The 23,555-nt window shown below is 40.5% G+C and overlaps 8 protein-coding genes across 18 annotated transcripts in view; 2 read left to right on the forward strand and 6 right to left on the reverse strand.

Annotated features, from left to right (window-relative positions):
* LOC137575784 (glyceraldehyde-3-phosphate dehydrogenase 1) lies at positions 1–1,524 on the forward strand. Its single transcript, XM_068288475.1, has one exon. The coding sequence runs from the start codon at positions 127–129 to the stop codon at positions 1,435–1,437; it is 1,311 nt and encodes a 436-aa protein (XP_068144576.1). The 5' UTR covers positions 1–126; the 3' UTR covers positions 1,438–1,524.
* Positions 1,458–2,711, reverse strand: LOC137575785 (protein C1orf43 homolog). Its single transcript, XM_068288476.1, has 2 exons — positions 2,070–2,711; positions 1,458–2,001 (listed from the first exon to the last, which is right to left on the reverse strand). Exons 1-2 carry the CDS (start codon positions 2,612–2,614, stop codon positions 1,539–1,541), a joined length of 1,008 nt encoding a protein of 335 aa, XP_068144577.1. The 5' UTR covers positions 2,615–2,711; the 3' UTR covers positions 1,458–1,538.
* An 88-nt stretch (positions 2,712–2,799) lies between these two features.
* Positions 2,800–4,646, reverse strand: PIG-V (phosphatidylinositol glycan anchor biosynthesis class V). Its single transcript, XM_068288304.1, has 2 exons — positions 4,454–4,646; positions 2,800–4,367 (listed from the first exon to the last, which is right to left on the reverse strand). Exon 2 carries the CDS (start codon positions 4,354–4,356, stop codon positions 2,977–2,979), a length of 1,380 nt encoding a protein of 459 aa, XP_068144405.1. The 5' UTR covers positions 4,357–4,367; positions 4,454–4,646; the 3' UTR covers positions 2,800–2,976.
* A 135-nt stretch (positions 4,647–4,781) lies between these two features.
* On the forward strand, positions 4,782–11,566 carry mute (muscle wasted). Of its 2 annotated transcripts, XM_068288302.1 has the most exons (7): positions 4,782–5,335; positions 5,397–5,733; positions 5,793–6,936; positions 6,999–7,470; positions 8,271–9,342; positions 9,409–9,542; positions 9,605–11,566. In XM_068288302.1, the coding sequence occupies exons 1-7, from the start codon at positions 4,862–4,864 to the stop codon at positions 11,423–11,425; spliced, it is 5,454 nt and encodes a 1,817-aa protein (XP_068144403.1). In that variant the 5' UTR covers positions 4,782–4,861; the 3' UTR covers positions 11,426–11,566. The 2 variants fall into 2 exon arrangements, with proteins under 2 accessions (XP_068144403.1, XP_068144404.1); XM_068288303.1 differs by lacking the exons at positions 4,782–5,335; positions 5,397–5,733; positions 5,793–6,936; positions 6,999–7,470 and adding an exon at positions 8,197–8,212.
* Ufm1 (Ubiquitin-fold modifier 1) lies at positions 7,472–7,909 on the reverse strand. The gene has a single exon (XM_068288307.1). It carries the CDS (start codon positions 7,797–7,799, stop codon positions 7,545–7,547), a length of 255 nt encoding a protein of 84 aa, XP_068144408.1. The 5' UTR covers positions 7,800–7,909; the 3' UTR covers positions 7,472–7,544.
* Vha16-4 (Vacuolar H[+] ATPase 16kD subunit 4) lies at positions 11,567–12,086 on the reverse strand. Its single transcript, XM_068288306.1, has one exon. It carries the CDS (start codon positions 12,068–12,070, stop codon positions 11,588–11,590), a length of 483 nt encoding a protein of 160 aa, XP_068144407.1. The 5' UTR covers positions 12,071–12,086; the 3' UTR covers positions 11,567–11,587.
* A 1,301-nt stretch (positions 12,087–13,387) lies between these two features.
* On the reverse strand, positions 13,388–15,201 carry LOC137577894 (uncharacterized). The gene is made up of 3 exons (XM_068291459.1): positions 14,513–15,201; positions 14,282–14,459; positions 13,388–14,041 (listed from the first exon to the last, which is right to left on the reverse strand). Exons 1-3 carry the CDS (start codon positions 15,199–15,201, stop codon positions 13,388–13,390), a joined length of 1,521 nt encoding a protein of 506 aa, XP_068147560.1.
* Positions 15,202–17,535: 2,334 nt separating this feature from the next.
* Pkc53E (Protein C kinase 53E) overlaps positions 17,536–23,555 on the reverse strand; it is a 29,042-nt gene continuing 23,022 nt past the window's right edge. For 5 of the 10 annotated variants that reach the window (XM_068289252.1, XM_068289251.1, XM_068289255.1 and 2 more), the window contains exons 6-13: positions 22,011–22,139; positions 19,944–20,100; positions 19,529–19,877; positions 19,102–19,454; positions 18,831–19,032; positions 18,579–18,767; positions 18,375–18,515; positions 17,536–18,286 (exon numbers count right to left, since the gene is read on the reverse strand). In XM_068289252.1, the coding sequence (XP_068145353.1) occupies positions 18,134–18,286; positions 18,375–18,515; positions 18,579–18,767; positions 18,831–19,032; positions 19,102–19,454; positions 19,529–19,877; positions 19,944–20,100; positions 22,011–22,139 (1,673 nt within the window). In that variant the 3' untranslated portion in view covers positions 17,536–18,133. Of the gene's footprint in view, positions 18,287–18,374; positions 18,516–18,578; positions 18,768–18,830; positions 19,033–19,101; positions 19,455–19,528; positions 19,878–19,943; positions 20,101–22,010; positions 22,140–22,462; positions 22,471–23,555 lie in introns of those variants that run through there. The other 5 variants (XM_068289260.1, XM_068289259.1, XM_068289258.1 and 2 more) reach the window with 2 other exon arrangements.

Genomic DNA, 23,555 nt, shown 5'->3' on the forward strand with positions numbered 1-23,555 from the left:
TGTTTCATTATTACTAGCTATCAGATGTATAAAATTTAGCTTACAAAAACAAATATTTAATTTTTTTTTTTTTGTTTTTTGCATTTTTATCGATTCTTTTTGAACTATTCCAAATTTCTTGCAAACATGTGTGGAATTGCTATCAATGGATTTGGACGCATTGGCCGCGTATTTTTGCGCCATGCACTGCTGCGCAAGGATTCGAAGATAACAGTGGTGGCAATTAATGATCCTTCAATGGACCCCAAGTATGTGGCTTATTTGCTGCGTCATGATTCAACCCACGGCATTTACAATCAAAAGATTGCTCTGGAGGGTAGCACTTTGGTTGTTAATGGCAGGAAGATCAAGTTGTTCAAAGAGGCCGATCCCAAGAAGCTGAAGTGGGGTGATCTGGGTGTTAAGACTGTGGTGGACTGTACTGGTCGATTTACTACCATGAAGACGGCTCAGGTTCATTTGGATAGTGGGGCCAAGAAGGTGATTATGTCGGCGCCCTCCGCGGATGCCCCGATGTTTGTGTGCGGCGTTAATTTGGATAAATATACCTCCGATATGAAAATCATTTCGAATGCTTCTTGCACTACCAATTGTCTGGCTCCCTTGGCCAAAGTGGTGCATGAGAAATTCCAGATTCTTGAGGGCCTGATGACCACAGTTCACGCGGCCACTGCCTCCCAGAAGATTATCGATGGGCCGAGCAACAAGTCCTGGCGTGATGGACGCAGCGGTATGTCTAATATTATTCCCGCAGCCACAGGAGCTGCCAAGGCGGTGGGTAAAGTCATTCCTGATCTGAATGGCAAACTCACGGGAATGGCGTTTCGAGTGCCGGTGCCAAATGTTTCGGTAGTTGATCTAACGTGTCGTTTGGGTAAAGCAGCCAAATTGGACGACATCAAGAAGGCAATTAAACAAGCCTCACAGGGCGAAATGAAGGGAATTCTTGGCTATACCGAGGAGGAGGCAGTCTCCACTGACTTTAATGGTTCGCGTTTCTCTTCCGTTTTCGATGCCAAGGCCTGCATTGCCCTCAATGACAACTTTGTTAAGCTAGTCTGTTGGTATGACAATGAGACTGGCTATTCCTGCCGGCTCTATGATCTCCTCACTTATACCGAAATAGCAGACGAGTGCACTGAGCAGTTGCTGAAGCAGGAGTGCGAGGAGAAGGAGCAGCAAAAGAAATGCGAGGAGGAGGCAGCTCTCAAAAAGAAGTGCGAAGAAGAGGAACAGGCCAAGAAATGCGCAGAATTGGCTTTGAAAAAGAAGTGCGAGGAACAAGAGGCACAAAAGAAAAAATGCGATGAGGCCGCTCTAAAGAAGAAATGTGATGAAGCCGCTCTAAAGAAAAAATGCGATGAAGCTGCAAAGAAGAAAGAAGAGGAAGCTCAAAAGAAGAAATGTGACAAAAAGAATCCACCAAAGAAGAATTAGAATAAAATTTTCGATCTAGATTACTACTGAGATATTACAATGCGTATTATTAAATTTTAAAGAATTAAATTGCAAGCTATAACTAAATCTGTGACTTTGGCTTAGACATTACTGGAGTTTCTCTGAAATTGCACTGAAGAGATACTCATAATCTCATTCTCTACTGTCTGATCGATACCACTGATGCCTCCCCCCTCTCCGGCATTGTGATGATGATCGGCATCAACAACAATGTCATCAAGTGTTGGAGTCTTTATGCGGTTGCGTATAATGAGGTCCCTTTCAGCAGTTGGCTGCAAGTGCAACGGATTGGTGGCAAGTTCATCCTCACCCACAGTTGTGCCACCGGTGACGCCACCTACACTACCACCCTGTAGACCCAGGGTCATATTGACTTTAGCATGTTGACCAGCAGTTAGTTCACTACTCGGCGTCACATTCTCACTCGTGGGTGGTGGAGGTCTTAGACGTGCAGGATCCAACAGTGAATGCATCTTGGTCTGCTTGCGTGGAGTACGAGCAGGAGAAGCCTTTCTTGAATTATAGTTTTTCAGCTGTTTGGCTCTGTGAAACATTGGAAAGTGTGGGGTCAAAACAATAGGTTAACTAGTAGAAGTTTCATCTGAACTTACGCCTCCAACAGCTTGAGCAACAAATGATGGTAGGCCTCATATTCATCCTTGCCAAACTCGTTGGGATCATGACGAGCGTGCTCGTACATATCGCAGTACTGATGAATCATTCGTTGTCCGGCCCCATTGAGAGTCACCGACAAGGTGGTCAACAGAAAAGCTCTTAAACTCTCATGGGCATGCCTTGTGCTGCCATCAGCCCGAGCGATTTCCGATTCCAACAATTTCACATCATCCACGGCCTTCATGCGGTGGTAATAAGGTGGCCGTTGCGATTCCTCTTGCTCGGGCTGCACAATGTACTTGTCGCCATCGTTCCACAGTAGTTTCGGTTCCTGTGCTATCTTTTGTATGCAATCCAACCTGCGTTCGATCTCGCGACGTAGAGCCTTCTTGGCATCGTTACCCACTTGGACGTGCGGACCACGACGTCCTCGCAGCTGGAATCGAACGATTTGTCGCTTGGCGAATATGAACAGCATCGAGAAGGTAAGAACTCCGCCACTAATGATGATGATGATCATCACACCCGAAAGCTGCTCCATATTGGTGGCAATCCCAATGGATAACGCCCTTTGTTTAAAAACAAAAACAAATTCGCACAACTAAACTCTCTGTTTGGGTTAAACAGCTGATTAGTGATGAGAGCGGGAGTCGAGACTGAGTGTGATAATCTATCGAACGTTTTATCGCTAATATGGCCACACCCAGATAAAACCTTGGCGCCAAATTCAAAATTAAATAATTCATTTTTAATTCGCTTTCAAATTCATACTAAAACAAATTCAATTTGTTGTTTTGGTGGTGTCAAAGTGTTATAAAAATATTTACATGCTACAAAATTAAAGCCTTCCTTGCGGATGTCCAGTCTCTATGGCAGCTTTCATCCCGCTTTCACACTATTCTATTATGTCCATGGATAATTATTGCTAAACAGAACGGTTCCGATTAGACCATAGCCCATACACCAGATGAGTAATGCTCCCGCCTTGGAACGCATGGAAAGCTGCGCTAATGTCTTGGGCATGTGATCGGCTGCGAACCAATAGAAAATGGGAGTGGCTGATGCCAAAATACGGGTGGAAACTTGAATGTGGATGTACAGAGTGCAGATGACAGTCAAAAATATCGCATGAAGGACGAATGGCAACGTTAAATGATCCTTGATGAAATCCCGATAAGTATTTGGATTCAGTTTTGGCAAAATGCGAGCCACGATGTCCCGCAGGTAATGAAAGCAATGCCAATGCATGAATATTAGCATTGGCAGAGCTAGTAGGAAATTGGGCAACTGCTTCCATTGGTAATAGCGAAGAAAGCCCACATCCCAATAATGAGATTGCACATACGTGTATGGAAAAGGTAAGGTGTAAGCGCACCACGGTGACCCTGCCGATCCTTGGCCAGATGTTAAATAATTCCGTTCGCGTGCGTAGTCCAGAATGTGTTGAGGATGTTCCACCGTGACGGAGGGTAGGCAATACAGGCGGTAAATGTAGAAATAATACGTATGTAGAATAGCAAGGGCCAACACCACAGTCAGAGTCATCCTTATCACCTGCCAGTAGTGACTAGAGCCGAGCGACAGTATCAAATGGCGTGCGAAGAAATATATCGGGAATCCCAGGGTCAACAAGCCATTCGAACGGCATAGTAAGCAAGCTGTTAGGGCCAGACCCAGTCTAGGCAAACGAAATCCCTTTCCACTTCGGGATCTGACACACTCAAGCATTAAATAGAAGCTGGCATAGGCGAACAGAGGCTCCGAGTACGTAGCACTGAAGAAAATTGTGGCCGGATTGAAGCAATATATAAGTGCGGCATACCAACTCTTGTTGGCATCACCAAATATCTTTTGGGTCAGCTGATACAGCAGGTTCGCCGATTCACAGAACAACCAGAGGTTCAGGATCACAGCAATAAGCAATGTAAGACTCTCTTGTGACAGGGGAACGCCTAAATGAAGGCATGCTTGTGCCACGTGACGCACTAGCACCGGGTAAAGTGGATAAAACGCCAGCGTATTCTCATATGAATACAAATTATTCGCAATGTGTAGAAAATATTCACCATCCCAGTGCCTTAATCCGCCCAGGCAATGCTCTATAAATTTGTCCAGCCAGGGAAAAGCCGGTGTGGCAGATGCATTGCTCCAACCGTCTCCATTTCCCCGAGGCATACGAAAGACATCTGGCTTATGATCTGGTACCATCCAATTGGCCAGCAGCTGGACTGTAAGTACGATGAGGCGACTGGCCAAAGCCAGCTTGGTAACTTTTAATGTCATTGTGACCGCGTCTGCAAGTAGTGGTGATGAAAGGGTGAAGTCATTTGGCCATGTGATTCATTTTTCTCACCCTTGGCATTCCAAGCCGGGTACTTACCTGTAACAATTAATTTCTGCACTCCCGTTTAGATGGAGCAATTGGCTTGGAAATCGGTGTTTTTGCCTGAGTCATATGTAACCGATCCCGTCGATTAGGTGAATTCCAAGTGACATTTAAAGCAATGAAATGCTATTCTTTCGAACTCTGTGTGATAAACTATTACAATTAGATATGGTCCCGTGTTAAATTTTAAAAACACAAAACGAGAAAAATTTGCTTACACGCTTCCATCCCTAACAACAATCACAATGTTATCGATTACCGGAACAATCGATTTTTTGGGACTATCGATAACTATAAAACTGCATTGTGGCGGCATTTTATGTACACACTGGTTTTAGTTTACCAACTTTTGTTTATGACAATTCGTACAAGTTTATAAAAAATTTTCAATGCTCTCTGATCATGCCAAACAGCAGCAAGAAATCAGAGAGCTCTGGGAGTACCAGCTCTACCCCACGACGGGGTCGCAAGCGTGGACGACAGAGCGTGGACTCGGAACTGTCCGAGAATAATTCACTTGAAGACGGCAAAGAAATAGACCGCCGGCTAAAGAAGGCGGCCAAGGAGACCTCCACAAGCTCGATGCGGAGTGTTGTGCGCAATGAACATGTTCTGGCTCTGGTCACCCTTAAGGCGGAGGATGACGTGGCGAAGCAGAAAGTGGAACAGGAGCGACGCAGCGCCATCATAATAACAGATACGCCATCGGTTCCCAAGTTGACCCGAGCTAAGGCCAGGGAACTGAACTGTACGCCTAACATTACACTGCCGCCCCTTAATGAGACACCTACAGATGGACTCGAGGCCCTTATCAGTCAGGATTTGCAATCGGATGAGGAGGACGAGGAATATACCTTCAAGGAGGATGATTTCCATGTGGGTAGCACAATCATTCATAAAAAATATACTCTTGAAATATTCTTCCTTTGATTTTCAGTCCGATGATGAGGGCAATACAACTGCCTCGGACTTTGATTCGAACCCCAATACGCCTCAGACGCCTCTTGCCGCCATGGAAGAATCGCCTGTAAAATTTACAGCTGACGGTTGCTTTAAGGTTCCGCTTGATCCGCCAGGGAATTTAGCTGTTGGGGAAGATCATCGCATAGCCACACGGACACGTTCCAAACTGTGCTTGCAACAGACAACAATTGAGGACTTACAATCGGAATTTGTGCCCCCGGATGTGGAGCAGAGCGATATATTTGAGTACGATATGACTGTCAACGATACCGAGTGGATGCAGTTCCTCAACGATTTCAATAAGCCGCTGAGTAAGTAAATGTTATTACCAAACAATAAATTCGCCTAAAGTTTGTTTTTTCTTTTATAGGCAATAGTTTTGTTGGCGACGATGATGATCCAATTAATGATCCAGAATATGTGGCTAATGATAATGTGGATGCGGAATATACCGATGCCGAGGAACTACGTGATGCAAATATTTCAAAAAAAGAATTAACGGATTTAGTTTCCGAATTGTTTGCTGGACTTCTTCAAGAAGGAGTCTCCTTGGATTCCATAGAACTCGAGACACCTCAAAAATTTTTAGAAGAAGCGGAGTCAAAGACAATGCCTTGCGCCATGATACAAGAGAATATTCCTCTAGAAATCCAGCCACTTGTCCAGGTGAATCCCAATCCTATTGATCAGGTTACACGACAAATTGATTTCGATAATCCAGCGGGCACAATGATGACGTCCACCTGTTCCGAGCTGGAATCTTTTCAACCCAATGTCATGTCCACACCAAGTTCTGGCAATAGGGTCTTGTTGCCTGTTCCTGTTGCAGATACAAGCATTACCAATGCCATAAATCCCGGACAGATCATAAACATTTCCACCAACGATTTAGTTCAGCCTCCTGAATTGATAGCTGTACCACTGCCCGGTCAGCCCAATTGTTTCCAACTGGCCAAGGTTATAGCAACTGGAGGACCATGTCATAGTGAGGAATACATTGCACAGGAGGCGCACGATTACCAACAGCCAGTGGTCCAGTCGCTTGACCAGACTATTGGTAAGTCTAGTCCAGGTCGTTATACTAAGCCGTATGACACCAACTTCACCTGGGAGTACATATCCGTGAGGAAACACATTTACTCCGAATACGAAGAGGAATTTGAAAATTTAAAATACATGCCGCCTCCACCTGTGGAACCACCGTCTAATTTAATGGGTTTCACTCAAGACCAGCACGATATACTCCAGCAGCAGTTGCGCATTCACACCCAATTGCTGGCCCAGAATTTCCTACAAACATACTCGCATCCGACACTCTATCACCTGGCGAAAAAGCCAAAGGAAATGCTCGAAGAGTTGCATAGAAAATCATCAAAAGATGCCTCATTCCAAGCCTGGAACCTTCCGGGTGCTATAGAACTGATTCACAAGTGGGAGCAGGATCTGAATGACGATGCTTACCAGGAGGAGAATACCAAAATGATGGAGTTCATCAACAAAGAGGCAGATTTGACGTGAGTTTGAGGCAAAGAATGGATTTTATGTGATTAAAATGATTTCTGTTTTCCCATTCTAGTGACGGAAATGCTCGTCAGGTGCCTCGACTTGCTCCACGCATTATGAACCTCATGCTGGACAGCACAGTTTTCATGTATCCACAATATCTGCCCCGCATGGCATTCCAACCACGGATAGTTGCATTTACGGCCTATGCTCCAACAGAGTATCAACTAATTGCCATGGGTCTAGAGAAGCATTTGGGAGCCATACGTGCAGCAAAAAAGCCGCTACGAAAAAAAGCCGATCCCGTACGTGTTTCCTGCATGCGTATAGCCAAGGATATGATCCATGGCAAGGAGGGACGACGTGTATTCTTTAAGGTTAACGAACTGCGTGCTATGGAGCAGTATAATCCAGTGAAATATTACTTCGATTTTGGCCGAGCCCCACCAGTTAAGCATGTGCTGCTTGGCTTTTACAATGGACAAGTCCAGACGCCCAGAGAACGTTACCATGAATTACCCAGTGGTTGGAAATTTTACTTGCAGGTGAGTTGCATTTTCGTTATTTATTGTAGAGAAATCTCAATTAGATGGACAGAAGGGGAGCAGTAAACAAAAATTTAGTGACCAACGCGATCCCTGGGAATGAGTCGCAGTTCTGAGCCATGTTTGAGGAACACATTGCCAGCCGTCTGCTGTGGACTAATCCCAATGCCGTCGTCTGTTATAATGGCGCTCGTCTCCGCTGGCACCTTAAATTCCTCCGAGGCGAATTTTAATACGGCCGTAAAAGGCGTGCCCTCTGGTACACTTAACACTTTGAACGGCAACTTGGGATCCGATGTCAGTGTAATCTTAAATGTTACTTTGCTCATGTTAATAGTGTTTTTAAAGTTTGTTTATGGAATGCAAAACAACGGTTTTGATTTCTCTTTCTCCGTGACGTGGTCAGGTTGTCCTGCTTTAGAAATGCGAAAAGAGCTAGAAAAAATTCGATAGGTGTATCGATAAAACTCCTACAACTAGATCCGGTGCTGCAGGTTTAGCGGATTTTTTTTGGTGCTAAAATCGTAGAAAGCAACGATAATATTATTTCAATTTAGGCACATTACTTAAATCTTTAAATTATCTATTTGTTGTTATTTAAATTATTTTAATTGTGTCTTAAAAACCTTAAGCTATTCATTTGTGGTTAATTTTCTAGCTGTTAATTTTCCGTTAATTTCTACTAATCGATAGAAACCACTTGGCTTGGCTATCGATAGATGCTGTTTGTTGCTTCCGTGGGGTTGTTTACAAAATAATTGCAAACAATTCTTCAAATTTACAATCTTGGCTATTTGCAGAAAAAGTGGACAACTGCACGTGCCAAGCGCACTACAAAACCACCACAGGTGTCATCTTTGGCAAGTGAATCCTATTTGGAATTTGTGCGCGAAGCAGTTGGCGAGGATTTGCTATTACCCGAGAGTTTGGGAGAGGCGACAATCCCCGCACCAGCAGATGGCAGCGCTACAGAGTCACGAGAGAAGCAGGCCACGGAGGCAACGCTAGCAACAGCAAAATCCTCAAGCACTCGCAAAAAGTCCAAACGGCGCTCGAATCCTTCATCCCTGACTATTAATGTTAATTACGTCTTTGGGAGTGGAACAACTGTGCTCGGTGCTGGCGCCGGCATTGGTGGAGTTGGATTAGGGGCTGGCGTGTCTGTGCCTTTTCAATCCAGTGGCAGCTTAGCCGACAATGTGTTGACGATCAATCGTTGTTTGGACAATGCAAGCAATTGCAGTTTATTGGCTTTACCACCACCGCCGCCACCATTAGATGCAGATGCTCCGCCTGCTATTAACTTTAGATTCGATCCGGACTCACAAGCGTTACGTATTACCGAATTGGAAGAGCCCAACAACGTCGAATTTGAGGAGGCGCCCACCCTTTTACCTGCATCAATATCCTCCACCACAAACGACAGCCATAAATCGGCCAAGGATTGTAGGTTTTGCATATTTAAGCCCAAAATACAAGGACGTCGTCGTAAACGAGCAGGCGACAAAGTCTCACAGAGACGCCGACGTTCGCGATTGTACAATTTGCGTCAACGTCGACGTCAGAAATTCCAGAAACGTTGCCAGGCCCTAATTCACTCGTATTTGGCCTACCTGCAAAATAAACTATCCATCCACGCCCGTTCCCAGTCTGTGCAAGTCTATTACAGACACTTCGTGGCCCTCGAACTGTACACACATCTGCTTGTGGATCTGAAAATGTTTTGCCGCAACAAAGTCCAGTCTACGCAACAGAAAAGGCCACGAATCGATGAAGAAACAGCCAGGAATCGAAAAGCCAATCGGCAGGAGGAGATGCTACGGCATATGCTTCAACCGGATAGCCGTAATGAAGCCAATCGCAAAGACGCCAGTGAGTTGCAGCCACTTAAAATTAATCAATAGACACACTGTACTGTAACTTGTAATTTTCTTGCAGTTTTTGCTCACAACTTTTATGATAAGGTGGAAGAGGCTCTCCTGAATGCCGATCGTGTGGATGATTGCCAGAAATTTAATAAATTATTGCAAAACTTTGATCCCAAAAAGGATAAAGTGGCGGATCTTTATTTGGTAAGTAATACTTGAAATACAACATTTAAAAATTAATTCATTTACTTTCATTTCTCTTGCAGAAAGTGGAAAAGCTTTTGTTACCCGATCTGCCAGAACTGGCTGAGGTTTTTCTCAATTTTCTTTTGCCCGCTGAAGCGGCAGAATTGGGAAAATTCTTTGAGCATTTTATGATTACAAATGCTCATAATTTTATAAATAAATTGAATATATATTTTTGTAAGCAACCGGCACAGATCCGTAAGATCTATGCATGCCTCAGTGAACTGGCCGAGTTGCCGAGTGTCAGCATGAAAAAGGTGGAGAATAGGATAATGCCATTGCTGAAGGGTAATCAATTTCTGATCGATTGGTTTGTCCAGCAATTTCCCCAGGCCAAGCCGCCAAAGAGAATATTGCCACCGGTGGAGACAGTTAATATGCATGAGGTGCAGAATAATACAACGGGCGAGTTCACAGAGATGGTTATTGATCTGCTGGATGCACCATTGGCTCCCACCAAAGATAAAACGCCGGCTTGCCAATTGCGCTACATAAATGGACGAATATTCTATGGTTCAAAGATTTTGTTACCCGCTAAATTATCCTTTATGGCAGCTAGTATTTACAATGAGCAAAATCACGATGATATGCCTTCAATGGTTTCGGGACCGACAGCTTGTATACACGGCATAAGGACGCAGGGAGAGAAGCTCATTGGCATGGCCCTGTCGGCGGATAGCGATGACAATGAAGATGAAGCTAGTCGTTCGCTGGTAATAGACACCACGGGCGATGAGGACAACAGTTGCTCCTCCATTGAGATGTGCGATGAACTGGGACTGCGAGCTCATGCCTTCCGTTTAAATGCCAGTCTCTATGGCAGTCAGAATATGGGCAATGCCACCACCAGCACACCTAATGTGGGTCAGTATAGTCAACATCATCCGAATGCTAAGAAAACGGCCATCCATTTTGGTGAAACATCGCCACGCAGGCAAACGGGATGCGGACTCAGCCCTTTGCCACCATTGGGAGGCCACAATACATCACAAAATGAGAAACGTAAATCACCGAATAAGAAAGTAAAATCTCCTCTGACACGCCCTCGCTATAATCTCACTCCGATGGTAGTCATACATGAGTCCCAGCAGCAGCAACAACAACAACAGCAGCAGACGCAACCACCTGTAATTTCGCCAGCCATTGAATGCGCCAAGCGTTTACGTTCGCTTATTGATCAGGAAAACGTGCGCGAAGATGTCGATTCAAAGGCCAGCATAAGTATTATAGCGCAGGCTAAGCAAACAGCCCGGACGCCAACTCCCACAACATGTAAGATCGAGATGGACACACAAGATGAAGATCAAGAATTTCTGCCAGAGTCTCCAAGAGGCAATGCCTCAATTTCCATATCCCTGCCGTTGTCGCAGCAATCTTTTCCAGCCATTGTAATGGATGAAACGGATTTGGAAGCGCCTCTCGAAGTGAGCAGTGGTGGCAATACGCCGCAGCATGTGATTACTACTCAGTTCGACAGTGATGAGGATAACAAGCTTGATGTGGTGGCCACATTGGCCAACTTTACTCAGGAAGAAGCGCCATTGGTTGCCCAGCAGCCATCAACTCCCAAGAGGGAATCCTCTCCAGCCGGGACCAGTGCCGCAGCAGGTTCCACAACTAATAATCTAAGTAGCAATAATAATAATAGTAGCACAGGTCCAACTGTCGCCTGGACACGGGAGGAGGATAAGATTATATTGATTGAAATGAAGATCGGGGCACGCGATCGTGACCATTTGATCAAACGCATGAGCTCGAAGCTTAAGCATCGAAATGAGACCGAATTGCGAGCACGTCATCAATTTCTAATTGATTTCCTGTCCAAATTGCAGGGCAAATGATTAAATTAAACTCTAATTCGCTTTTAAGTCAAATGCTAAGAACAAAAACCCTACCACTTAAGACAGTTAACATTCATTGATAAAATGTTCTATCCATTAAAACTCTAATCCTAAACCGATTAACCTTAATATACTCCAAAATCCAAGTTCCCATTTATTTATTCATTTGGTAAACAAATAGATCGCCACAATTAGTCCATAGAGTCCCAAGACTTCGGCGAATATCAAGATCAAGATGAGGCCGACGAACAAACGCGGCTGCTGGGCAGCGGCTCGGACCCCAGCATCACCCACAATGCCAATGGCAAAACCAGCAGCCATTCCGGAGAGACCCACAGCCAAACCGGCGCCCATATTCAGGAATCCCTTGTAACTATTATATACACTTGTTAGCGAACCAATCAACAGGACAGAGACCACCAAGCCATAGATGGCTATAATGCCAGCCATTACAACGGGTATAATCGACTTCATTATCAACTCCGGATGCATCACAGACATGGCCGAGATGCCAATGGCCGATTTGGCTGTTCCATAGGCAGCTCCCAATGCCGAAAGGACCATGGCCGAAACGGCACCCAGCACACAGAAAAAGCACGCAGTTTGCGGCTCATCCATAGTGGCTTCCGCCTCAATTGTGCTCATACTTCTTGCTTTACTTTTCCAACAGAAATAACTAATGAGAATTGTGATGTCGCAACGACTGCCTACTAATCGAACGAAAAACTAGATCTACCTGAAGCTAAAACCATAAATAGTACAAAATCGCCTGACCAATTCGACCACTCAGTGATTAACCTTTAAGGGGTAAGGCATAGATCTGGCAGGATCAATTTATCCTCTTTAGGTAAACACTTTTTGGAAACACGTGCACCTTTATGATTCGTTGCTACTGAGGAGCATGTCTAACCGAAGTGATTTTGTATAGTTTTAGGCCAATTGGTAGATGTTATCCTGTTCTAATCTATTAAAAGGGATAATATACCTTTGTTCACTTATATATAACCCAAGACTCATTTTCTTCATTATTTATGCGGACAACCTAATAATCAAGAGTTTTGTGATCTTAATTAATTTATTTAAGCAAACTCATCTCCTTAAATCAACGAATTTGTAACTTCTTGAGAATAAATCTCGCATTTCTTTTTTTTTAGTTTTTTGAAAATTCATTTAGCTTGAGTATTCCTAACTCCTCTTTTATGTATTTTGTTTTTAGTGTTGGATTAAAGAGGTAAATGGATTAAAAAAAATTAACATAGTTAAAGGCCAAAATGAAGTCATTTGGTTCAAAAATAAATCTAGAAGGGTATCTCCAAGTCGGCCTTACTGACCTCGTAAGAATTCTTTCCATAGACGTTGTATTTTTTAGAAATTCTATACAAAAGTTAAGAAACTAGTTTTTCTCTGTCCAAATAGCAGACACATTTTCCCATTCCTCTTTCGATAATGTCAACCTTTTGGAAATTGTTTGCACAGTTGTTTGTCTCGGTCAGAATTGGACAGAGAGGAGAGAGGCGAGAGTTCCATCAAGAGTTCATTCAGTCTTGAGTGAAACATTGCTATGAGTAAAATGTGTCGCTGCTGGTTTACTTACCTGGTCTTCGGGATTCTATGGCTCCACTTGCATGCTGAAGAGTCAAATTTGATAGAGGATCCTGTAATACCAGTCAATCAAGAGACCAATGGAAATCAGACCATTGATTTGGCACTTAATTTGAAACTAAATGAAACAATTAAAAGGAATCAAAAAGAGCTACAAAAGGATGTTCTCTATCTACGAATTCACAAGGTTATGCCGGGAGATCCTTATTACGGCATTTTCAATGGCAATGAAACGGAAGCCAGACGCTATTCCAATATGATTTGGCGTCGTCTATTTGCACGATACAAAAATTACACGTATTGATTATGTGTTTGTTTGTTTTTAGTTTGTTATACATTAAATAAATAAATACGTAAAAGTTAATTAATCATGATGAAACTGGAGTGAAAAAGGGAATCCTCATCCGGAGCTGTTTCGTCAATATGTGGCTCCTTTAGCTGGACACAACCACTGGCTTTGGTGGTGAATATCTCGGGATCCCGATGGGGCTGCTGCGGCTCCTGTTCCTCGTTGTCGACAAATGCAAATGTGCCAACAACGGCACGACAATGTTTGCCATTCTGGCATTCAGAATCACTGCTCCAACTCTCACAGCCACACTGGTGTGGCTCATCGGCGGGCAGTGGTTGTGGAGTTATGCTGCTAACCACACGCTCCTCGGCTCGGGGCTCTTGCCGCTTGCGCGACCAACAGCGATGCCAACTACGACGAATTGCCGGGATGCAACAGAGACTAAAGCATACATCGGATGCTCCACGAAGGCATACGAAAAATTCAGGCATAAATGAGGGATTGATGACGGCATAGACCACAATATTCATGGACAGTTGCAGAGCATTAAGTGTAATGCAAATAACTTCCAATTTCTCCATTAGCTGGGTATTCACTTTGTCCGCATCGCCGCCAAATAGCAAATTGAGCGAACTTTTCCTCGATGTCATGTGGGCAGGCAGTTCTCCAATCATATAAAGAGTTATCACAATCACAATGCTAATCGTTAATTTCATTTGGTGCTGCAAAGCAATAAGAAAAGGGATGGGGGAAAATTCCATAAATGTTTACAACTATTTAAAATAAGTTGCACTTGCGACCAAACACAAAAATATGCCCATAATTCTTATCTGTCATATATCTATTTATCTATAATGGCAAGGCATTTATTTATTTATCTCCATTGGAATTGATAACCAAGTAGATTTTTAATATTGAACAAAATGCTGATTATCGTGATATGGCTACAGTTTTTCTTTTACCTGATACCGTTTGTTAGTGGTTTGGGCATTGGCATTGGAGCAGGCCTGACGGCAGGCTTTGCCCTGTTTGGTCCAGCGGCGAAAGGCCAATATGATGGCCGTATTGCCAATCAGTAAGAATATTGCCGGACAAATGGCCAAGAGTGTAAAGGTGAACCAATTGTGTATCTGATAGAATCTAAAGAAACGAGAAATTATAAACTTTCTGCCAAATCTTCAACTCCTTCTTACGTGGAGTAATAGAACTCGGTGACATGGCACACTCCCGTAATGGGATCCACATAGAAAACAAAAAAATATGGCATATTGACGGCAATCGAAATGATAATGACCACGAAAATCATATAACGTGCCACCTTGCGACGACAGAATTTCGGGGCTCCATTGTTGGCCTTGAAGCGATGCAAATAGAGAAATCGATCCAGACTAACACAGGCCAATATCAAATTAGCCGCTCCTGTGCTTATGCTAAAGAGCGGCACTTGCCATTGATAATCGTAGCCTATCCAGGAGGGTATATCATAGAAAAAACTACGGGACAAGGCAGTCAAGGTGATCAGCGTGCAGGAGACACAATCTAGCCAGGAGAGAGCAGCCAGATAGCTGAAAGCCGATGGCGTCATCTTGGGACGCATAAAAACCACCGCATTAATGAAATTCGTACAGAGTCCGAAGGCGGCCAAAACGGGTACAGCCAATCCATAGAGTATGAAGATGGCCATCGATGGCGGATGTCTCTGGAATATACACTCATCACTGTGCACGGCAGGTCCATGTCGAAATTGTTGGAAATTGAACACAAGAAACATGACTGTCGCGACAGTCAGACAGGCTACTCGACTACCACCGACCACTACTGATGACGGTTGACTGATGGACTGATGACTGGATAACTGCGAAATGCTCTGTGTGTGATACATGTCTATCTAATTGTTTGCAAATTCATGTGATAAGATTAACCAACAAAACTCTAACGGTCGCATAATGTTAATTTGTACGCCATCAAACAAATGATAACGAATCGCACGGCCGGATCATTTGCTCTCTGTCTCACTCTCTCTCTCTTTCTCTCCCTCTCTCTCAATTAACAATTACACTCTTAGAACAGTTTACAGCATGTACTAGCATGGGAAATCCTAATAGCCTGTGCTAAGATTTTGTCCACTTATTTGATATGAATATTGATAAAAAGTATAGCCTACTTATAAGGGTCATAGCAGCAGGGTCGACCATGAGTCGAAGCAACAAAAACTATATTAAATTAAATCATTTAATCCTTTTAGTTTCTTTCTGTTAGTTATTCTTTTGGCAATAAGACTTTGTCCTCTCAAGAATATATAATATATATATATATATATAGAAATAAAAATAAACCAATTTATATTTTGTAGTATAGTGTATTTTATTTTCGGATACATGCACATGTCTTGCCATTTGATTTGTTTTCTTCTTACTCTTGATTTGGCTTAATAAATTTACGAATACATGTGATCAGTTATATATATATAAGTATATATATATATATATATATTGATGCAAAGTTCATTCATATGAGTTTCAGTTTCAGTTGAGTTGGAAAACCAAATTGAAATTCGTGAAACTTGAAACATAAAAATAGTTTTTCTCTCTTAACATTTAAATATTAGTTTTGGTTTTGGTTTTCACAAAAGGTTTTGTTTTTTTGTTTTTCCAGGAAAATTGCCTTAGTTGAGAATACTTTTTTGTTTGTTTAATAATTATATTAATATATTTTCGGGTTTTCAAAACATCAAGATTTGATATATGCATTGTATATATATATATATATATATATATATGTAAATCATATATATTTGTACTAAATGAATGTAATAAAAACACACAAGAGTTTTTGTTTAAAAAATAGTTTTAAAAATGTTTGTTATGTTGGTTGTTACTATAAATAAAATTATATTCAGTTAAATCTACTCATAGATGTATATATATATATATAATATGTATATAGTATTTAAGAGTAAAATTAATTTATCTATATTTTTAAATATATTTTCAATATTTGAACAGACTTGGAAATGTGTTTAATAATTTTTTGTTTCTTTTTGTTTTGTCATAAAATTCATTAAAGTAATCAATCATTTTGAGTTTCGTACACGCATACACACATATAAGTATATATATATATATATATATCTGTTAATTTATGATAATTTAATTAGTTCTTCTTGTTAAATTTATATTTATTTTTCATTTCTTTTTAATAATACGAGCAAATTGTTGTGTTTTGTTGGTATTCTAGAGTTCTTTCGACTTGAACTTTATGTGGTACTCATTAAATGATAAATTGTCAGAGTGATGACTCGTACATATACATATATGTATATGTATATAGTATATTGATCTTGCGGGTCGAAATCAATTAGTATTAAATGCTTCAAGTTCGGAGTTATACATTTATATTCGCAAACAAATTTCGAATTTAGTTTATTTCGTTTTCTTTGGTTTCCTTCTTTTTGTTTTTGTGCCCTAAGCTCTAGCTTTATAGCTTGGCTACAAATCGGTTTGATAACATTTATATTTAATTTAGATACTATAACTAAATACCAGTTAGTTTGTTGGCTTTCCTCTTTATCCGAATTTAGATCCTAGTTAAGAAACAGAACAACTACAAGAGAGGCACAAAAGCTTAGCTTAAGTTGGCGCTAAATTATAGAAATCGGAAAATATGTATTTCTATATCCGTATTCAAAATGATAAACATTTTCTTCTGTTCATGTTTGACTCTTTTTAGCTTATAGTAGATTGTCTTTAGTCATAGTTTATATATTTAGTTACATGTTTAGGTACTAAAGTTCGCCAAAAACAAACGAAAGAGACAATAATTTTAGTTTCTTAGTTACTTAGTAATCCCTTGGAAAGCTATTTAAATAGTTAATATTACTAAACTTATGTTTCGGTTTTTTTCTTTAGCCTTAACTTATTGCTAGGCAATTTTGCAGTTTGCTAAATTTATGGTACATTGAGACTCTATGCCATATTTATGTATAGACATTGCACTATAAGTATTTATCTTTTCTTTTTTGCTATAATTAATTAAATAATATTCAAAAATTTGTTTAGTAAAGTAAAATATGCATTCGATTTACACATTACACATATACATACATATCTAATAAGTATTCATTTGTTTACTACAAAATATTGCTAAAAACTTTTTTTGTTTTTTTGTCAATGAATGAATCAAATTTTCAAGAATTTTCTAAAGAAATGTAAGTTCATTTTGAGTATTTTTGTTGTTGTTGTTGTGTGTGTGTGTGTGTGTGTTTTATAAACTCATATTTCGATTGTGTTTTTTCATAATGCTGGGGCTAACATTTCACAATCGTTCAATATGGTTTGAACTCTGATCCAAGAATTTTCTATATACTGCTCTAAAAATTATTATTTCTATTAAGCATAACACTCAGATGGTTTTTTTTCTTTCGTAATGATAATAAATACAAATTGTTTGCAGAATTTTTAAATATTTCTTTGTTTATGTTTTTTTTTCTTTTTGAGAATATTGTTAAAAGTTTAAGAAGTATATTGTTTTTCTAGTTAGCAGCAGAGTGAAAAAACATTTCCATAGAATTTGTTTATATTTATTTCTCGTTTTGTTTTTTGGCTTCGAGTTGCGTTTCAACAGTTTGATTGATTGCTTACGTTTAAATTAAAATAAATTACATTTAAAAAAAAACTTAACAATGAGGAAAATAATTAAAAAATTATTGCTTGAAGTTTTTGAAAGCATTAGTAACAAGTGTCTTTTTTCGAGGATAAACGACAAGTTCAGTTGCACAACTCGCTGAATGAAAACTTTCTCCGTTACGATTCGATTTATGGACTAATAATATACTCGGGATTCATATAGGAGAAGCCAACAAATTCCGATTGATCGAGATTCATCATGAATACCTTATCCGTGGGCGTCAAGTCTGTTTTCTCTGATGTGAATTGCTTATCGAAATTCGAGACATCTTTGCGGTGTTTCTAAAGCAGGAGGAAGAATTAGGATTATAGAAAATCGTTTGGCTTTGTTAGCGACTCTTCGGGTTTATCAGGTCGGCTTACAACTTACAATTTTCGGCTTGAATGGTGGCTGAACTTCGCGATTTTCAATTTTCTCCCAATCGATGCGACGGAAAAATGGATGTAGACGCACATCCTCCTCCCCAGTTGGACCACAGCCCAAACGTTTGTTCGGCTGCTTGGTAAGGAACTGCAAGGACATGGGGAAACTAGTGAAATCTTCTTAATAGACATTTGTCTCTGTAGTGCTTACCCCTTTGCAAGCCTCTTTGGCCTCTTTGCTAAGACTCTTGGGATAGGAAACATTATGATCGGTTATGGCTGCAAAGAGTTCCTCCTCATCTTCACCATCGAAGGGGGGTTGACCCACCAGCATCTCGTAGAGTAGAACGCCATATGCCCACCAATCCACACTTTTGCCATAGGGCTGATATAGAATAATCTAAACCAAAGAGAAAGGGTTAATTCATTTCTGGGAAAAGGGGGTTCAAAAAAGTTTCCTCACCTCGGGGGCTATATAATCGGGAGTGCCACAGAATGTTTTAGTTGTCTTATCGCCGACAATATTCTCCTTGCACATGCCGAAATCGGCAATTTTCACATGACCATCGGCATCGAGCAAAACATTATCCAATTTTAAATCTCGATATAGTATACCCTTGGTATGCAAATAGAAAAGACCAGCAGCTATTTCGGCGGCATAAAATCTGAGAAAAACAAATGTTTCCAATGAATTGAATGGAAGGGGAGTAAGAGGAGTGAAATTTGCTACTTACACGGCCACGGGTTCTTTAAATTTACCAAATTGTTGTATTTGAAACATTAAATCGCCGCCATTCACATATTCCATGACAAAGAAAAGACGGTCCTGCGACAAATAAAAGAGGGCAAAAAAAAAGTTACTCAACTTCTTCCTCTGACTCTGCCAATGCCACCTCGTTTTTTGCCAATTTACCATTGTCTGAAAACAGGAATGCAGTTGAACAAGGAATGGCGGCTTCTCCCCGAGAGCCAGAACACGTTTCTCAATCATAGTGCACTCGACATCATCATCCTGGATAATCACATCCTTCTTGAGTATCTTGATGGCATACAACTCTTCACTGCCTTTACGCTCGGCCAGCAGGACCTGAGCATGCGAATGAAAGAGAGAGGGAGAGAGCGTGAAATGAGAGATGAAATTGGCATTGGCATTGTTCTCACCTTGCCAAAGGAACCCTTGCCCAACACCTTGATGAAATTAAAATCCGTGGCTCGGATCATATCCTTTTTGGACTGTGAATGGGTATTCGTATCACTTCGCATTACCAATTGTTTCTTTTGTGATGGCTTCTGCTTGAGCTTCAGCAAATCCTGTTGGTCATCGGCACATGGCACATTATAGTATTCACCCTCCTCCTGGGTAAGTAGCTTAAACCAGCCATTGGTTGGATTCTTAATGATCTCCGAAATGCCAAAGGATAGAGCACCCATAAAATCATTGCGTGAAGTGCGATCCCAATCCCATACTTCGATTAAAATGCGACGATCTTTGTCTTCTGGCTTGAGATCACTAAAAACAAAAATGCGATTCTCCATTCACACCGCCTCCCATCAGAGATAATCTAATCCAACTTACTAGCTAATGCTTTCGTTCCACACTGGGTTCAGGCATGCCTTAATAGTGCGCGTCTTCTTCTTGGATTGATCTTTGTCATCGGGTATGAGCTTGACCTTAACATAGGGATCACTTAGACCATTCGGATCCATGGGTATGAGATTGCGGCCCTCCTTAACTAGAATACAGAGCAGAAGAGGATAACGATTTATAGATGGCAATGCGTCTCATGTCTTGCCAGAAAGTTTCTATTTGGAGTTTTCTTTTGTTTTCCCCAACAATTAAATTGGCTTCAAGTGTTTGCCTTTCACCTTTTTCCCATTTTGTTTCTTTTTTTGCATCTTTTTCATTGTGGCAACGTGGAAATTAAGTAAAAATATTCCGCCTGGCCAACTCAAAGTCATTGTTATATGTCGTCCATTGTCCTTCTGTCCCTCCCACAGCTCTCCCGCTGCTACTCCTTTCTACTTTTCTTTTTTCCCCCTTTAGTTTTTTTTTTGTTTGTTCCTACAGCCTCAGCATATTTTCGTCACGCTTGGTCTTTTGTTTTGCAACTGCATTTTTTCTTTTAGTATTCATTATTGTGGCTGTTGTGTGTAACTAACGAACGAGAACAAGGGAAAAAGGGGGGATGGGGGGGTAGGGGGAGGGGCATTTCTTTATGCGCGCATAATGAATTAATGCAAATCATAAGCAATTTGCCAAGGCAGACTAAAAAAGAATGAAAAAGCCCCCAGAGGAACTTGAATTTTAAATAGGTTAGCATATAAATCTTATAACTTTTATTCCTTACATAACATAAAAGAAGAACGGCAAAAAACAAAACACAACAAAAAAATGTGTGTAACATTTTTTAAGCTGCATAAAGAAACTTTTTCTGATTCTTCCTTTTTTTTTTTCTTGCGGCCATAATTTTTATTTTTGTGTAAACTTCTTTGCCTCAAGGCTTAGCGAGAAACTTTCCCTCGTAATTGGTTAAAACTTAAGCGGTTTACATTTTGGCCACAGACACAATTCACACCGTCCTCTGATACCCTACAATAGGGAACAAAATAAGTGTAGGCATATTTCTGTTTTTCTGCGTACCAAAGTCCTTATCAAATTTGCAATGAATGACAATTTTATAGACTATTTACCATATCCTGAACGATTAGATTATCAAAATGCTTAACTTATAGAAATATTGTTCATTAAATTTAAACTTTGCGAATTCTTTGCCTATTCATTGCATATTTGAGCGGGCACTTCTCAACTTGTTCCTAAATCCGCCACTGGGCTTATAAGGATTTATATTCTTGTAACTATGCCTTACATCAACCCCATTGGATTCTTTGCTCTGATTACAAGCTTCTCTATCCTGTAATAAGCTCAAAGTCTTCTCCTTATTCACTGTAATCCTCTTGCCCTACATATATAGCTCATAATTAGCTGCAGTTAATATATTTTTAATCTGTTTGTCTATTCTCCACGTGATTCGAGCAGGACAATTGGAGACGCCCTTTGGTCGTGAGAGGTAGCCAGCTCTTTGCTTGGCCAACCTTTGCATAATAATTTAAAAATAAAATTGACTTGAAAATTACGTACTCTGATTTTAGGGATAGTTGTTGTTTGTGTTGACTTTTAACACAGAAGATCCTTCAATTTTGTTACTTGTAGGAACTATTTACATGGGAACACTTGAGAGTATACAAATTTCTGTCCATGTTAGTTTTTATTTTAGGTTTTGTCTGGACTACTCAAGCTATTCGGTTATATTTTCTTTAAGATTGTTCTTTTCTTTTTGCTCATGAATAAACGAGTTGTCGTGGTGCCTATACTATAAATCCTTTTTCTTGTTTGACATTTCGTTCAGTGAGATAAAAAGTTAGAGTTAGTTTGTTTTGAGAATAAACTAGAAAGAAAACTTTCTCTTCCCACTTCGTCTTATTCTCTTTTTCTTTCATTTAACAAAGTCTCATTCCTAAATCGTTGTCGAATCAGCTTCATAGTAGGTGGAACAAAAAGTTAAGGGCTTACCTTATAAGCTTGTAAACCATTTTTTCAATGAATAAGACCATAAACTTATATTAAGCTAGGTTAGTCACTTACTTTGGACAGTTAATAGATTCTCTTTGACATTGATCTCTAGATTGATGCGTCCACGACGTTCGGTATGATCGCAGCCACAAAGACTTGGTACATTCTCCTTGCAGCGGGCATGGACATTCATGTCACAAGCTGAAGTAATTACAGAAATCAAAAATTAAATTAATACTTCGTTAAGAATGACAAGAGACAAAACAGGTGGAGGAGCGTGTGAGAGAGAGAGAGAGAGAGAGAGAGGGGGGAGGAAGATAGATAGATAGTTATATATATATGTATGTATATGGAATGATTAAAAAGCAGTTAATGGATGGAGGAAAAGCTGTTGTGAAATAAAATTAATGGGAAGGACATCAGACACACACACACACACACACACACAGATACTCGGACTCACACCCACAATGAACATGAACATGGACATGGACACATGTAGACAAAAGTGCCAGAGTACTTACCAAACGATATGGAGAGATATGAGAAATGTTGATTACATTTTTGCTTAATACATTTTCAATTTCAATTTGCCAACACGAAACGAAACGAAAAAAACAAAACAAAACTCTCAAACACAAAACAGGAACGGAAATGAATATCGAATTGTAATTCATTTTTGATTGGCCGGTCAAGCGGATAGCCGGAGCTCTGGCAGCCCGTTGCCCTCACATTTGCCTTAAAGCTTTAAACGCTGCGTATACGTAATATTGTATATTGTATACTCAACATTTCACACGAAAAGTAATCAGTGAGCCAAAGGCAAGAAAAAAAGTGGGCTCTAAAGGGGAACGATGGGAGGGATGGCCTGTTGGGTTGAGGAGTTTGGTCAGTCATTGTGTGTTTGTGTTTAATGAAAATATGAAAGAGTTTTTTCTCTTCTTCTCCTTTTTACGGCCCCCAAACACAACACACAGCAGAACACAGAAAGAACAGAGAGTGAGACAGAGACAGATTGAGAGTGTGAGACAGAGAAAGAGAGAGAGCGCGCACAGAATGAGAAAGGCGAGGATAGAGGGAAGTGTATGATTGGGGGAAAGAAAAGGATTTTCCTTTGCGTGCCACATTTTGTGGAGCAACAACTAACTAACATTTACATGTGAAAGTGTCTGCATGTGTGTGTGTGTATGTTTGTTCATAATATGGCCCAGTTTTGTATGCCCTTTTTTCTGGTTTCCTTTTTTTTTTTTGTTGTTTTGCGTAAAATTATTTATTTATACATATGCACATATTTGTTTTTTGTGCTCTCCTCTCTCTCTCTCTCTCTCTTTTCTGTCTCTGGTTTCAGCAGAACATTTTTTGTGGCCCTTGCGGTTAGTTGGTCAGCTTAAAAGTGTTTTCCTTTTTATTATTTTATTTTTTTTTTTTTTTTTTTTTGGCTCTTGATATGAGGCACAAATATTTGCCTGTAAAAGATGAAATAGTTTGCACATTTAATTAAATATTCGGTTTGCCATAAAACTGTTTTATCCATTGCCAATAATGGATTAATTTCAATTGCAAATTCTTGACCCAGATAAACTTTAGTTTCAAAGTCAGATGAGTTACATGGTGATT

Source organism: Drosophila tropicalis, unplaced genomic scaffold, assembly GCF_018151085.1.
Source record: "Drosophila tropicalis isolate 14030-0801.00 unplaced genomic scaffold, ASM1815108v1 contig_593, whole genome shotgun sequence".
NCBI lineage: Eukaryota > Metazoa > Arthropoda > Insecta > Diptera > Drosophilidae > Drosophila > Drosophila tropicalis.

What these genes read in the sequence shown, in the direction of transcription:
- mute (XM_068288302.1), top strand. Translation starts at nt 4,862, where the DNA reads ATGCCAAACAGCAGCAAGAAATCAGAGAGCTCTGGGAGTACCAGCTCT. An exon ending in TCAAGGAGGATGATTTCCAT is followed by an intron (nt 5,336 to 5,396) that starts GTGGGTAGCACA and finishes TTTGATTTTCAG; the next exon opens with TCCGATGATGAGGGCAATAC. An exon ending in CGATTTCAATAAGCCGCTGA is followed by an intron (nt 5,734 to 5,792) that starts GTAAGTAAATGT and finishes TTTCTTTTATAG; the next exon opens with GCAATAGTTTTGTTGGCGAC.
- Vha16-4 (XM_068288306.1), bottom strand. Translation starts at nt 12,070, where the DNA reads ATGAGCACAATTGAGGCGGAAGCCACTATGGATGAGCCGCAAACTGCG.
- Ufm1 (XM_068288307.1), bottom strand. Translation starts at nt 7,799, where the DNA reads ATGAGCAAAGTAACATTTAAGATTACACTGACATCGGATCCCAAGTTG.
- PIG-V (XM_068288304.1), bottom strand. Translation starts at nt 4,356, where the DNA reads ATGACATTAAAAGTTACCAAGCTGGCTTTGGCCAGTCGCCTCATCGTA.
- LOC137575785 (XM_068288476.1), bottom strand. Translation starts at nt 2,614, where the DNA reads ATGGAGCAGCTTTCGGGTGTGATGATCATCATCATCATTAGTGGCGGA. An exon ending in TTGCTCAAGCTGTTGGAGGC is followed by an intron (nt 2,002 to 2,069) that starts GTAAGTTCAGAT and finishes AATGTTTCACAG; the next exon opens with AGCCAAACAGCTGAAAAACT.
- LOC137577894 (XM_068291459.1), bottom strand. Translation starts at nt 15,201, where the DNA reads ATGTATCACACACAGAGCATTTCGCAGTTATCCAGTCATCAGTCCATC. An exon ending in ACCGAGTTCTATTACTCCAC is followed by an intron (nt 14,460 to 14,512) that starts GTAAGAAGGAGT and finishes TCGTTTCTTTAG; the next exon opens with ATTCTATCAGATACACAATT. An exon ending in CCACTAACAAACGGTATCAG is followed by an intron (nt 14,042 to 14,281) that starts GTAAAAGAAAAA and finishes ATTGCTTTGCAG; the next exon opens with CACCAAATGAAATTAACGAT.
- LOC137575784 (XM_068288475.1), top strand. Translation starts at nt 127, where the DNA reads ATGTGTGGAATTGCTATCAATGGATTTGGACGCATTGGCCGCGTATTT.